The sequence below is a fragment of the Meles meles genome, chromosome 7, assembly GCF_922984935.1.
Source record: "Meles meles chromosome 7, mMelMel3.1 paternal haplotype, whole genome shotgun sequence".
Classification (NCBI taxonomy): Eukaryota; Metazoa; Chordata; class Mammalia; order Carnivora; family Mustelidae; genus Meles; species Meles meles.
Window position 1 is genome coordinate 90,450,999 of NC_060072.1, and position 11,330 is coordinate 90,462,328.

An 11,330-nucleotide genomic window follows, 5' to 3' on the forward strand; every position below is an offset into this window, starting at 1 on the left:
GTTGGAAAATCTAGGGGGCATTCTAAGTTTAGCATTCTTGGGCTCTGTCTGCTCTTCCTTTCTACATGAAAAGTTGCCCCCAAGAGAGTTACCCCAGGGTCAGAAAACAAGACTTCTCTGCAAATGCCCTTAACACAGAGAAAGTCATGGGTCTCCTCTACACTAGTACTTCCCAAATGTTAGTGAACACGCAGGAGGATCTTGCTAAAATGCAGATTCTGGGGTGGAGCTCTTAAGCAAACTATTTCCAAAACGCCCCCAGGTGATACCGCACAAACCAAATTTTGAGCAGCCCCAGTGTAATTTTCTAGGTTAGTTCACTGTCGTCTGGAAAGTCACAGAAAACTTAAAGAGCCTAGAGTAAAAACAGGGTCGTTTGGGGAAACTTGCTGAAAAAAGGTCTACTTGAAAGGGGGAGGCAGGGGCACCTGGGTGGCTCAGTGGGTTAAAGCTTCTGCCTTGGGCTCAGGTCATGATCAGATCCTGGGATGGAGCCCTGCAGAGAGCCTAGCAAAGAGCCTGCTTTCCCCTCTCTCACTGCCTGCCTCTCTGCCTGCTTGTGATCTCTCTCTCTGTGTGTCAAATAAATAAATAAATAAAATCTTAAAAAAAAAAAAAAAAGAAAAGAAAAAGAAAGGGGGAGGCAGTGCAGGCTTTAAAGGAGGAAAGCGGGACCCCAGCTCTCACAGACTAGGGAAGAGCACTGAGAATCCACCCACAAAGTTTTTGTACTCAGTCGTGCCACCATCCAACCCCAGGTACCCCCCAAGAAATCACCTCGGTCCGGGCCTGCAACTTGCACCTCCCTTCAGTGAAGCCTGATTTCTACTAACAGGTTGTGTTGTAATTACGGGTTTCAGTGCCTGCCACTCACCCTGTAATATGAACTGGGGAGGAGGAACAGTGCGCTGTGTATTCATATTCGCCCCCCTCCCCGCCTCCCCCATACTTAACGTTTGCTCCGTGTTTTCAGGGTTTGCAGATTTCTTAGGAGGCCGACATCCAGGCCCAGCGCACTTCCCACTTACTTCACCAGGGGGCGCGGCGACCCCAGCAACACAGTGACTGTGACCCACCGCCCCACGGACTCAGAGCGCTCAGCGGGCGGTCTCTACTCCCCGAGTTCTGAGCGGGGGGCACCCTACGACCTGGGCGGGAAACCGAGGCAGCACCGGGCCCCTGCCCGAGTCTCCTAAAGGGGTCCCTGACTTTGGGAGGCGGGAGGCGCCGCCAGAGTCCGGGCGCCCGGAGCTCCGCCTGCGGAGGCCCGGCGCCCCGGCTCAGGGTCGGTAACCAGGCGCACATGGCCCGCCTGGCCCTGTTTGTCCTGGCAGCGCGCCGCCGCTATTTGAGGCGGTTTTTATCTCCCAGAAACCAGCAAAACCCCAAGCGGAGTCTAGGGAAGATGAAAGGGGCCGAGGGGCCGGGAGGGGAGGACCGCGAGGCCGCGGCGGGCGGGGGCTGGCACCGGACAGGCGGGGACCGGGTGGCGAGAGGGCCAGGCCCTGGGGGGTCCTGAGGAGCCTGCCCGGCGGGGGCCAGAATCGGGGGGGGGAGCCCGGGACCCCCGCCCCCCAGCGCCGGGCGCACGTCTCTTCCGCCGCCGCTCGGGACCCCCGCCCGCTGGAGGAGCTCTGGAACGCGGCCCTCTTCAAAGCGCCTTTGAAGCGGCGCGCCCAGCCGGAGGGCAGGAGGTTTCGCACCTGGCCGGGACGGCCGCAGCGGCAGGCAGAGGAGGGGGCTGGTCGCCCGAGCCCGCCCGCAGTGTCTTCCGAGCTGGCCGGGGGGACGGTCGCCGGGGGCGCTGCCTGTGCGCCCCCTCACCCCGTGGGGGAGCCCGGGGGCGGGGGCCGCACAAAGCCCTATTGTGGCTCCGGGCTGGCCGCCACAGAGTGGCTTTTGTTCGTCCGCTAACTCGGCGGCGGGCACGGCTGATTGCAGGCCCGGGGCAGGGGGCGGTTACGTGTCAGGCTGGGGGCGGCCCGCCGGGACCCGCTCGGGGCCGCGCGGTAGTCCGCACCGCGACTGCGGGGCCCTACCCCGGCCGGGGTCGGGAGGCAGAGACCGGGAGAGAGCCGGGGAAGGAACCTCCTCCCCGCCTTCCCAACTCGACGGGGCGCTCTGGGCGTTCGAACACTGACCTCAGCCCGAGGGCCTGGCCGACCTAGGGTTCTGCCGCGGGCACAGTGTGCCAACGTGCAGGATAGGATGCCCGTGGGGAGTCTCCAATTTGCCAAGGAAAAATCCTGTGGCTCACTCTTCTTCCTTCCTCTTTCTCTTTTCTCACCAGGACAAAATTTAAAATCGAAATTTTTATTAAATAATAATAATAATAATAAACAAAAAGACTCCATGAGGGCATGATCCTTTCCCTTCCACAATATTACCCTCTCCCCAAGCTCCAGCGGCTTTAACCCTTTAACTTGGGGCCTTGAGGGAGCAGGAGATAGGAAAGGAGGATCCAAAGTCACAGGAAAGGCATTCAAAGGCACGAAGCGGCTTTAAAAGTCACCAGAGTTGGAGTTGGGAGCATTGGAAGTCCCTGGTTGGGGGCCTGGGGATGCAATCCCCCAAATCAAATTGGGGATCTCTGTCCTCCTAGCTCTATAAATTCTTCTTTCTCGTGGTTTCTAGGCACCAGCCTAGCAGTGCCTTGTAAAAAATAGGCACTCAATAAATACTTGATTTATTTGAATGTGATCCCAGAGAAATCCTTCCCCACCTATTCTCCAGGACAGGCACCTCCAAACCAGTGTGCTCTTCCTGTTAGGTGGGCTTCCCCAAAGAGCATGTCTAGGATGGCAGCTGCAAGCTCTCTGTAACCATGGCAACAAGGGATTAGCCTGATGGGGTCATGGTGTCATGGGAGGGGCAGTGGAAGAACCTGCTCTGGGGTCAAGGGAGCTGGGGTACATTCCAGTCCTCCCCTCCATAGGACTTGAGGTTTCACAGCTTCTGGCTGGGGCTGGGAATATCGGGGATTCTCTAATTGAGAGACACCCCATCAACTCTTTAACAGAGATCTAGCTAACCAACCCTATTAGCAGAGATTCTATTAAAAGAGAAACCCCATTAACTGAGACCCTGATGATAGAAATTCTATTAACAAGATCTCCACTAACACTTTTTCTGTACAGAGATACACTTAGCTAAAATTTTCCTAGCAGAAATGGACCTCCTTCCCTCCCCAGCTCACTCTACCTGACCTGTCATCATAACTTAGATAAATAGAATTATTATTATTAGTATTCATTTCTCTTGGAACATAGGGGTTAAATATACAGGCCTGGGGGCAGCCTCCCTGACCCTGGGGTCACCCCATCTTTGGGATCAGATCCCCACTGGTCTGCCCCCCTCTTGGCACCCTGCTCCCTGCCAGGTCACTAACCCCAATCCCCCTAACTCTGGTCCCTAATGAAGAGGCCACCAGGGGGCAATAAATTATCGTCATCATCATCATCATTATGTTTGTAAAAAAAAACAAAAACAAAGAACGTTCTGGAGCATGGAAAGCAAGTGGAAGAAGAAGCTGGGAAGACTGGAGCCTGGAAGCTAAGCAATAGTGGTAAATAAGCTTGGGAAGCAGAAAGGATGCTTGTCAAGGAGTTAGTGAGCTGGACAAAGAAAGTGTCAGGAGCCCAGATGGAAGGAAAATGAGATGGGGTGGTAAGAGCAGAGGTGTGAGGGAAGATCTTAGGAAGCCAGAGGGCAGAAACCAGGCATAAGGTGAGGGCCTGAGATGAGAGTGTGGAACAGGCTCACGGCAAAGGGAGGGGTGAGCTGTCGAGGCATGCCGGGAGACACCCAGGCCCAAAACCGGCCAGGGGAGAGCTGGCAAGAGCCCCAGGGGCAACATGCATGGGGCTAAGGGGGTGAGGGGCAAGCAGTGGTCCACGAAGCCAGGGAAGGCCGGCAAGGCAGCCCTGGGCCTGGATACCCTCCACCCTGCTCAGATCTCCAACAGGTTGCTCTGCTCTGGGCTGCCTTCAGGGGCTTTCTCTGGGGGTGCTGGGGAGGCTGAAGGTCGGGGCGTCTGACTGGCCTCCTCTTCCCCTGCACTGCGGCCCTCCCCCAGTTCCTTGGGGCCGCTGGCAGGGGGTCCCGGGCCTGGCTCGCCATGGGTACGCTGGTGTTTGCTCAGGTGGTCACTCCGGGTAAAGCGCTTGGAGCAGAGCAGACAGGTGAACTTCTTCTCCCGGGTGTGGGTGCGCACGTGGCGCTCCAGCTCGTCCGAACGGGTGAAGCGCTTGCCGCAGAAGAGCCAGTTGCAGACGAAGGGCCGCTCGCCCGTGTGCCAGCGCAGGTGCGCCTTCAGGTGCGACGCCTTGCCGTATACCTTGCCGCAGCCAGGGATGTGGCAGCTGTGGATGGGCTTCTTCCGCAGCCCAGCGGCTGCCGCCCCCAGGCGCTCAAGCTCCTGGCAGTTGGGGCAGTCGCAAGACGAGCGCCCCGCTCCACCGCCTCCGTATCCGCCGCTGCCCCCGGTGCCGGCCCCCCGCGGGGTCTTGGCCCCACCGCTCCCCTCCAGCTGCGCGCTGTTGCTCACTGCCTTGGGTTTATAGACGTCTTGGGGCAAGACATGCTGGGGCCCTGGCTGCAGGAGGTGAGGAGCCGGGTAGGGAGCTGGATTAAGGGGGGCAAAGTCGGAGGGGTAGGTGGGCAGTTGGGGGTTCAGTGGAGGCTGAGCCGGACCTGTGGGCAGTGTCCCTTGCAGCCCATCACCCTGGCCCTGCCCACCACCTAGCCAGTTGCCCCCCGGGTGCATGTCCCACCAAGGAGTAGGAGCATTGCCTGGGCCCGGTGAGATGCCTGCGTGGATGCCTGCCTTGTACCAGGAGCCGTAGGGGTGCGCCATGTCCAGAGAGGTGTAGACACTGGGCAGGCAGTCAGAAGAGCTGTGGCCCTTGGGCACTAGTAGCCCAGGGTCCTGGGTGCCCGTGGGCCCAGGGAATGAATGGGAAAAAGGAGGGTAGTCATTGGCATAGCCAGAAGTGGGCGCCGGAGGACTGCCTGCAGGTGGGAGAAGCCCATTGGTGCTTGTAAAGGGGGCTGGGTAGGCATCCCCCATGGTTTTGGGGGCTGAAAGGTCACTGCCCACAGGGTATGGCTTCTTGGCGCCTGCTTTGCCCAGTGTCGCTGAGTCCCGCAGAGGGCTGGTGCCACCAAATTTGCTGCACGCTGCCGTCAGCATGGCCAGAGGACTGGAGCCATAGTGAGCTTCCTCCTGCGGACAGAGGGAAGCACGGCTTAGGGGGAGAGGAGGAGAAGTGCAGAAAGAAGGGCAAAACTCTAGAGACATGGAGAGTAGAACCAAGGGGTCCAAGAAGAGTCGAAGAGGATGGGAGGTAGAGGAGGACAGGCCGGTGAACACTGGGCCCCAAGGCAGAGCTCAGATGGAGTGGGAGTCGTAGGAAGGAGAGCCGGGTCCAGGCTGCAGCCTAGCAACCAGTCCAGGAGGCAGAGTTCACTATGGAGTTGCTGGGGTGCCGGGGGGGGGGGGGGCGCTCAGAGGAACAGGAGATGCTTCTTAAATAACCACGGGAGGGGCGCCTGGGTGGCTCAGCGGGTTAAAGCCTCTGCCTTCAGCTCAGGTCATGATCCCAGGGTCCTGGGATCGAGCCCCGCATCGGGCTCTCTGCTTAGCGGGGAGCCTGCTTCCTCCTCTCTCTCTCTCTCTGCCTGCCTCTCTACCTACTTGTAATCTCTATCTGTCAAATAAATAAATCTTTAAAAAAATAAATAAATAAATAAATAAATAAATAAATAACCACGGGAAAAGCCAGGAATGGATGCAGGACCTAGATGAGTGAGAATTAGGGGTCCTCTCCCTGAAGTGGGTTCAGAGCGGAGGCCATGGTCAGAGACTTGGAGAGGAAAGATGCGGCTCAAAGAGTAACATGGGAAGAAAATTAGAGGACCGCAGTTGCCCCCACTCCAGATTTGCTCAGCTTTACCCCATATTCCACTCCTGTCTCTGCTTCAGCTCTTGACTAAGGCAGCGAGTGGCCTGGTCTCCCTGAGGCCACAGCCTCATGTCCCTGGTAAGGAATCTCTTGGCAGGGATTGTAGGGCTGGGGAGCAAGAGGGAGCGACACGGAGACACTGGGACATTGAGAGGGAACAGGGCTGCCGCCAAGCCAGGACTGTGGCTGAGGGAAGAATGTCTTTCAAGCGGGCAGTGGGCACCTCCTGCTTCATGGAGCCGGCTGGTACCCCTTTGGGAAGGCTGGAGGAGCCTGAGGTCCTCACACCCCTCCAGGTCCAGGAATTGGGATGGCTAAAATATTGGCTCCCAGTCATACCCCACCATGTCCAGTGTCCCCTAACATGTAGCCTACACACATAGCTGGTCTCTCTTCACCCTTCCAGCACCGTGCGTGGAGGAAGATACATAGACATGGGGTATGGGGCTCTTTGAGAAGCACGAAAAGCCCTTAATTCCCATCATGCTGCTGCTACAAGGCCAAACCACCCTGAGATGCCCATCCCTTGGGAGCACATGGTGCCCCTCCCTGGGTGAGCCTCAAGACACACCAGGAGGAGATAACTTCCAGAATCTCCGGCTGGTACAGACCTCCATCACTGAGAATCCCACTCAAAAAGATGCCCTCAAAAGCTGACCCCATACAGTTCCCTGACAGGGGCCCTCGAAAGCTAATATAACTGGTGCCTTCCCAGTAAAGCTGAAAAAGAACCTAAGCATCCGAGACCTGCCTGGTCCCTCTGAGCATGCAGCAGCGTGCGTGTGTGCGTGTGTGCGTGTGTGTGCGTGTGTGTGTGTGTGTGTGTGTGTCTGAACAAACCTACAGCTACATCTGGGGCTTTAAGGTTGTGGTGAGGGGCCTCTGCCCTCATCATTCCTGTACTGCTCCCCAAGGGCAAACTGGCTGCTCCCTGGCCCAGTCACCTCTTTCTGAGGTCCTGTCGATCCCACAGACTCCCAAATTTGAGCCAACAAAACCTTCCTGAAATTCAGCTATGGGAAAAGCCCTGGGTCCTCTCTAGCCAAAGTTTCCCTGGAGCCTCTGGTCTCCCAAGCAGAGGGTAAGCTGAGGCAGGGTAGCTGGTGGGGCAGGACTTAAAGCCTAATGGAAAGGTAAAACCACGAAATGCAAAGGAGAGAGGCAGAGAGCAAAGGACCCTTGCACAGGGTGAGGCACAGAGGAAAAAGCCCCAGGGGTAGGGGAGGGGGAACAGAGGGGAAAACTGGCATTAAGGGGCAGAAATGGGCAGAAACCCAAAAGAGCAGAAAGGTGAAAAATCAAAGGGCATGGAGAGAGAGGAAAGAAGAATAAACAAAGAGGTGATGGAGAGAGCCTGGCCTAGGAAGGCAGAGGAAAACAGAGAGGGAGAGAGAGGAGGAAGAAAACAGAAGAGGGGGAGGAGGACGACGACAAAGACAGATCTCCTACCTAAGAGAAAACCACCATGATGCTGGGCCCCAGAAAACCCCCAGACCAGGCCACTCCTCCCTGCTTCTCCCCCTGACCGCTTCTCCCCCTCGGCCCAGCCCGGCTCCGTTGGTTTCCCTGCGGTCGGTTTATTTTTAAAAACGCCGACGCCGTCCCCCCCACCCCCCCGCCCGGCCCTCACACTGTGGCCACAGGGGCCTCAGCCAAGCCCAGGGACCCCACCCAGCTGGGGAAAGAGAAGGAGGGGTGAAAGAAGGCAAGCAGCCCCAGGCCAACAGGAGACCCCGGCCCTGGAGTGGAGGCCCCCAGGGCCCCTGAAGGCAGGGAAGGGGGAGCAAGGCACCAGACCCACTCAGACAGGTTCTGGAGGCCAAGAACTGGGCACCTGGCTAGGTTCACCGCAGCCTCAGTTTCCTCCTCCTGCTGCTTGCGTGCTCCTGAGAGGCTCCTACCTATGTGCCCCCATACCTGATCGCATGTATTCCTTTCCCAGGGGCCCGGGAGTCCCTCCTTCCAGTTGTTTTTTCTCCTACCTCCGCCCCACCTTCCACTGAAACAATAAAACACGCTGAAAGTACTGAGGCGTCTCCAGAGAAAGAACGAGGAGCTGTCCCAGCTCTCTCACTTGTTTGGGCAGCATGGCCAGGGAAGGCGGCCCCCCTTCTCCAGGGAGCTCACAGTGCCCAGCTGACCTCCTGCTAAAGCTCACTGTACACCCGAGGGCCTGCTGGCCATCCACTCTGGACACCCAAGTTCCTGGGTGCCCGTTCTCCACTTTCTGCCTCCACCTGTGTTGTTCGTTGTTGGGTCCTCCCCACTTCCAGTTCTCCATCCCCACCTGGCCCTCACCCCCATTTCTCCCTCCTGCCTCTCCCCCTGCAGCTCACTCTTCCCAGGTGAGCCTCTCATCAGGCAGCAGCTGCCTCCCTCTTGGAACTCCCAAGTTCTTTCCATCACCAGAGAGCCCGCCCATACCAGGCAGAGGGCTTCCTGGGTGGGGAAGGGGGACCGTTGAGGGCCCAAGTGCCCCAAAAGTAGGAGAAACAGGCGGAGGGACTGGAATGCCTTTGTGTTGGGTGGGGGACATCTCCGGCTCACCAGCAGTGAGGGTCATGAAGGCCCAGATGTGAGGACACACTCCTCTTGCCAAGTCTACCCCAATCCTGTGCCTTTCCAGCAGGCCTCCAGGCCAGCCCCTCCCCCAGGCCCCAGTGCCACGCTGGCAACTCTGGCATGGTGCCCACGCCCACTGACATTGCCCCTGCCCTGGATGGCCCTGGAATGTCCATGCACCTTGGTCCTGAAGCTTCCTGAAGACCAACCTCAGGGTTTTAATGGTGGCTCAGTATAGAGTCTGATGGGGGGGGGGGGTGGCACAGCAATGTGCCCTCAGGGCAGCAGGAGGCAGGGCCCCACGCCTGGGACCCTCGAATGGACACAGAGCAGTGACGAGGGGCATCATGTCCACCCCACTGCCTTGCCTGCCATTCCCTCAGACTCAGTCACAAACTCACCATTCCCAGCTTTCCACACACACATACCAGTCCACGCTTGGACCAACAGATGCTCAGAAGGCCCACCTGCTCCGCAGACACACACACCTGTGCCCTCACAAAGCGCTGGTGTGTACCTTATGTCCTAACACTTCCACCCAGGCCAGTGAACACAGGTGCCAAAAGATGCCCGCTCCGTCTCACACACACACCCCTCCTACAGGCCAAGTGAGTTGGCTTCCCGTTTGGCCCATCACCCCTGGGACATGAGCTAGGGCCCTGGGAGCAGAGATGGGGGGTTCTGAGGGGCTCCTGAAGCTGGAAGACCTGTAGGGAGGGCTCTCTGGCTCCAAATTCCTGTGGAAGGACCCAGAAAGCAGGACAGAGATGATGACAGAGAAACAGAGTCAGAGACTCAGAAGCAAGGAGAACTCAGGATGTACTAAGTGGCTCTGAGTGGCTCTGAGTCCTTCCTTTCCAACTATGCACCTGGAGTCCCCCAGAACCCTTGGTAGAGTCAATGATTTCTTCAAACCCCCAAAGCTGACCTCCACGGTACCCTAGATCCCTTCATCCTCAGTGCCAAAAGCAAGGGATGCTGGGGTCCCAGCCTGTAGGGGAAGTGGCCCAAGCTGCCCTGGAGCCTCCCACTCCCAAAATAGAGCTGAGTTTGTCTTTGGCTGAAAGCTAAATATTTGTGAGCCGGGCAGGCGGCCTCAGACCCTGGCCCTCCTCCTGGGTTCCCTCTCGGGCCCGGGCCCAGTGCCTTGGTCAGCCCCCCCACACGCACAGGGCCGCCCTTCTCCCCTCTCTCAGAGCTCACCTCTTCCTCTACACACACTGGCACAGAGGCCCAGCCCCTGCCCACCTACAAACCAGACCAGCTGCAGCTCAGGCTCAGGCTAGGAGCTCCCGGAGACGGGACCCCCAAGGCACTCGGGAGCCCATTGTAGCCCAGTGTCCACTCCACGAGCCCTCTCACTCTCTCCCCTGGTCTGCCATGGCTGGCCTCTCTCCCAGCCCTCCTCTTCCTCCTCTCTCCATCCCTGTCCACTCCTCAGGGTTGGCGTGCAGGGCAGACCTCAGAGGTCTGTGCCTTCTTCTGACCTGGCCCCTCTCATCTTCCTTTGACTGTTCTCTGACCCCTGGCCCCACTCTCTCCAACCCTACCTCGGGCCCTCTGCTCCCCCCTCTGAGCCCTGTCCTCTCTCTTCATCAGAGGGACCCTAGAAGTGACAAGCACCCCAGCCACTGTCTGTGTGAGTTGGGAGGGGGGGTGGAGCAGGCAGGGATTAGGGCCATTAGGACTGTCACTGGTGTCCTGGTGGGGGAGGTGGGGGCAGTTACCTCAAGCAGGGAGGACGCCATCCTGAGGCTGGGGAACGGGTCCCAAGGAGCCAGGCAGATGGAGAGAGCCAGCCGAGCCGGAGAGAGAGAGGGAGAGGGAGAGGGAGGGAGAATGGGAGAATGGGAGAGAAGAGATCTAAAGTTAGAAGGGACTGGGGGGTGGGGGTGGGGGGGGCTGCTCTCTGTCTGTAGGGATCCACCCTCTAATTACAGCTTTCCCAGCGGAGAAGGCTCCGGATCCAATGAGCAGGGCGAGAGAGGGAGGCAGAGGGTCCAAATTTCCTGCTCCATTTGCTGAGCTCCCCAAAGAAGGGATCTGGGCGGGAGAGGAGAAACAGGGCTCCAGGGAAGGGGCGGAAGCAGGAGGAGGGTAGGACCATGGGCAAGTTGTCAGGGTGTCCTGGGGGGTGCTGAGGGGGAGGGTTGAAGGGACAGGGACGGTGGGCCCAGGTGTCCCACACCCCGCCCCGCCCTGCCCCGCCCCCGGCAATCCCCAAGGCATCCAAGGGAACCCTTCCCGGGGCTCCCTGGTGTCATGTACCTGGGGGCTCTGGGGCTGGGTGTCCTGGGTCTCTCCTCCCTGGAGGTCTGGCAGTGGGAGTGCGGGCAAGGGGTGGCCTCAGGGCCCCTCGAGGGCTGCACTCCTCTCCCAGGCCAGCTCCACTCCTGTTCCCACTCGGGCTGCTGCGATCCTACAGTCCTACTCTGACTCCAGAGTCCTGGCTGCCGCCGCCGCCGCCGCTCTCCTACTGCTGCTGAGGCCGCCGCGCCGCTGAGGGAAGGAACAGGAGGGAAAAGGAACAAACCCCAAACCACTAATTAGAGATCCAGGGGGGGGATGGGGGATTGGGGACGACACTCACACAGAGAGACTGGAACACACTGACATACACACTCATGGACAAACACAGGATGATCAACACACACGTCTGCACACACGGCGCTGCCCACACGGCCACGGCCACTGTCATGAATGGACACAGACAAACTCACACACACATGAGCACAGTGACATGGCTGGAGGCGGACACACACACACTCCCCCCCCAGAGCTGACCGCAGAGACGCTTGCTTCTCC

At 58.7% G+C, this 11,330-nt stretch overlaps 1 protein-coding gene across 2 annotated transcripts; it reads right to left on the reverse strand.

Annotated features, from left to right (window-relative positions):
* Window positions 1-3,412: 3,412 nt before the first annotated feature.
* On the reverse strand, window positions 3,413-11,019 carry SP7 (Sp7 transcription factor). 2 transcript variants are annotated; one of them, XM_046013042.1, is made up of 2 exons: window positions 10,794-11,019; window positions 3,413-5,224 (listed from the first exon to the last, which is right to left on the reverse strand). In XM_046013042.1, the coding sequence occupies exon 2, from the start codon at window positions 5,189-5,191 to the stop codon at window positions 3,950-3,952; it is 1,242 nt and encodes a 413-aa protein (XP_045868998.1). In that variant the 5' UTR covers window positions 5,192-5,224; window positions 10,794-11,019; the 3' UTR covers window positions 3,413-3,949. The 2 variants fall into 2 exon arrangements, with proteins under 2 accessions (XP_045868998.1, XP_045868997.1); XM_046013041.1 differs by lacking the exon at window positions 10,794-11,019 and adding an exon at window positions 10,253-10,326.
* Window positions 11,020-11,330: the final 311 nt, after the last annotated feature.

What these genes read in the sequence shown, in the direction of transcription:
- SP7 (XM_046013041.1), bottom strand. Translation starts at nt 10,273, where the DNA reads ATGGCGTCCTCCCTGCTTGAG. An exon ending in TGGCGTCCTCCCTGCTTGAG is followed by an intron (nt 5,225 to 10,252) that starts GTAACTGCCCCC and finishes CTCTGTCCGCAG; the next exon opens with GAGGAAGCTCACTATGGCTC.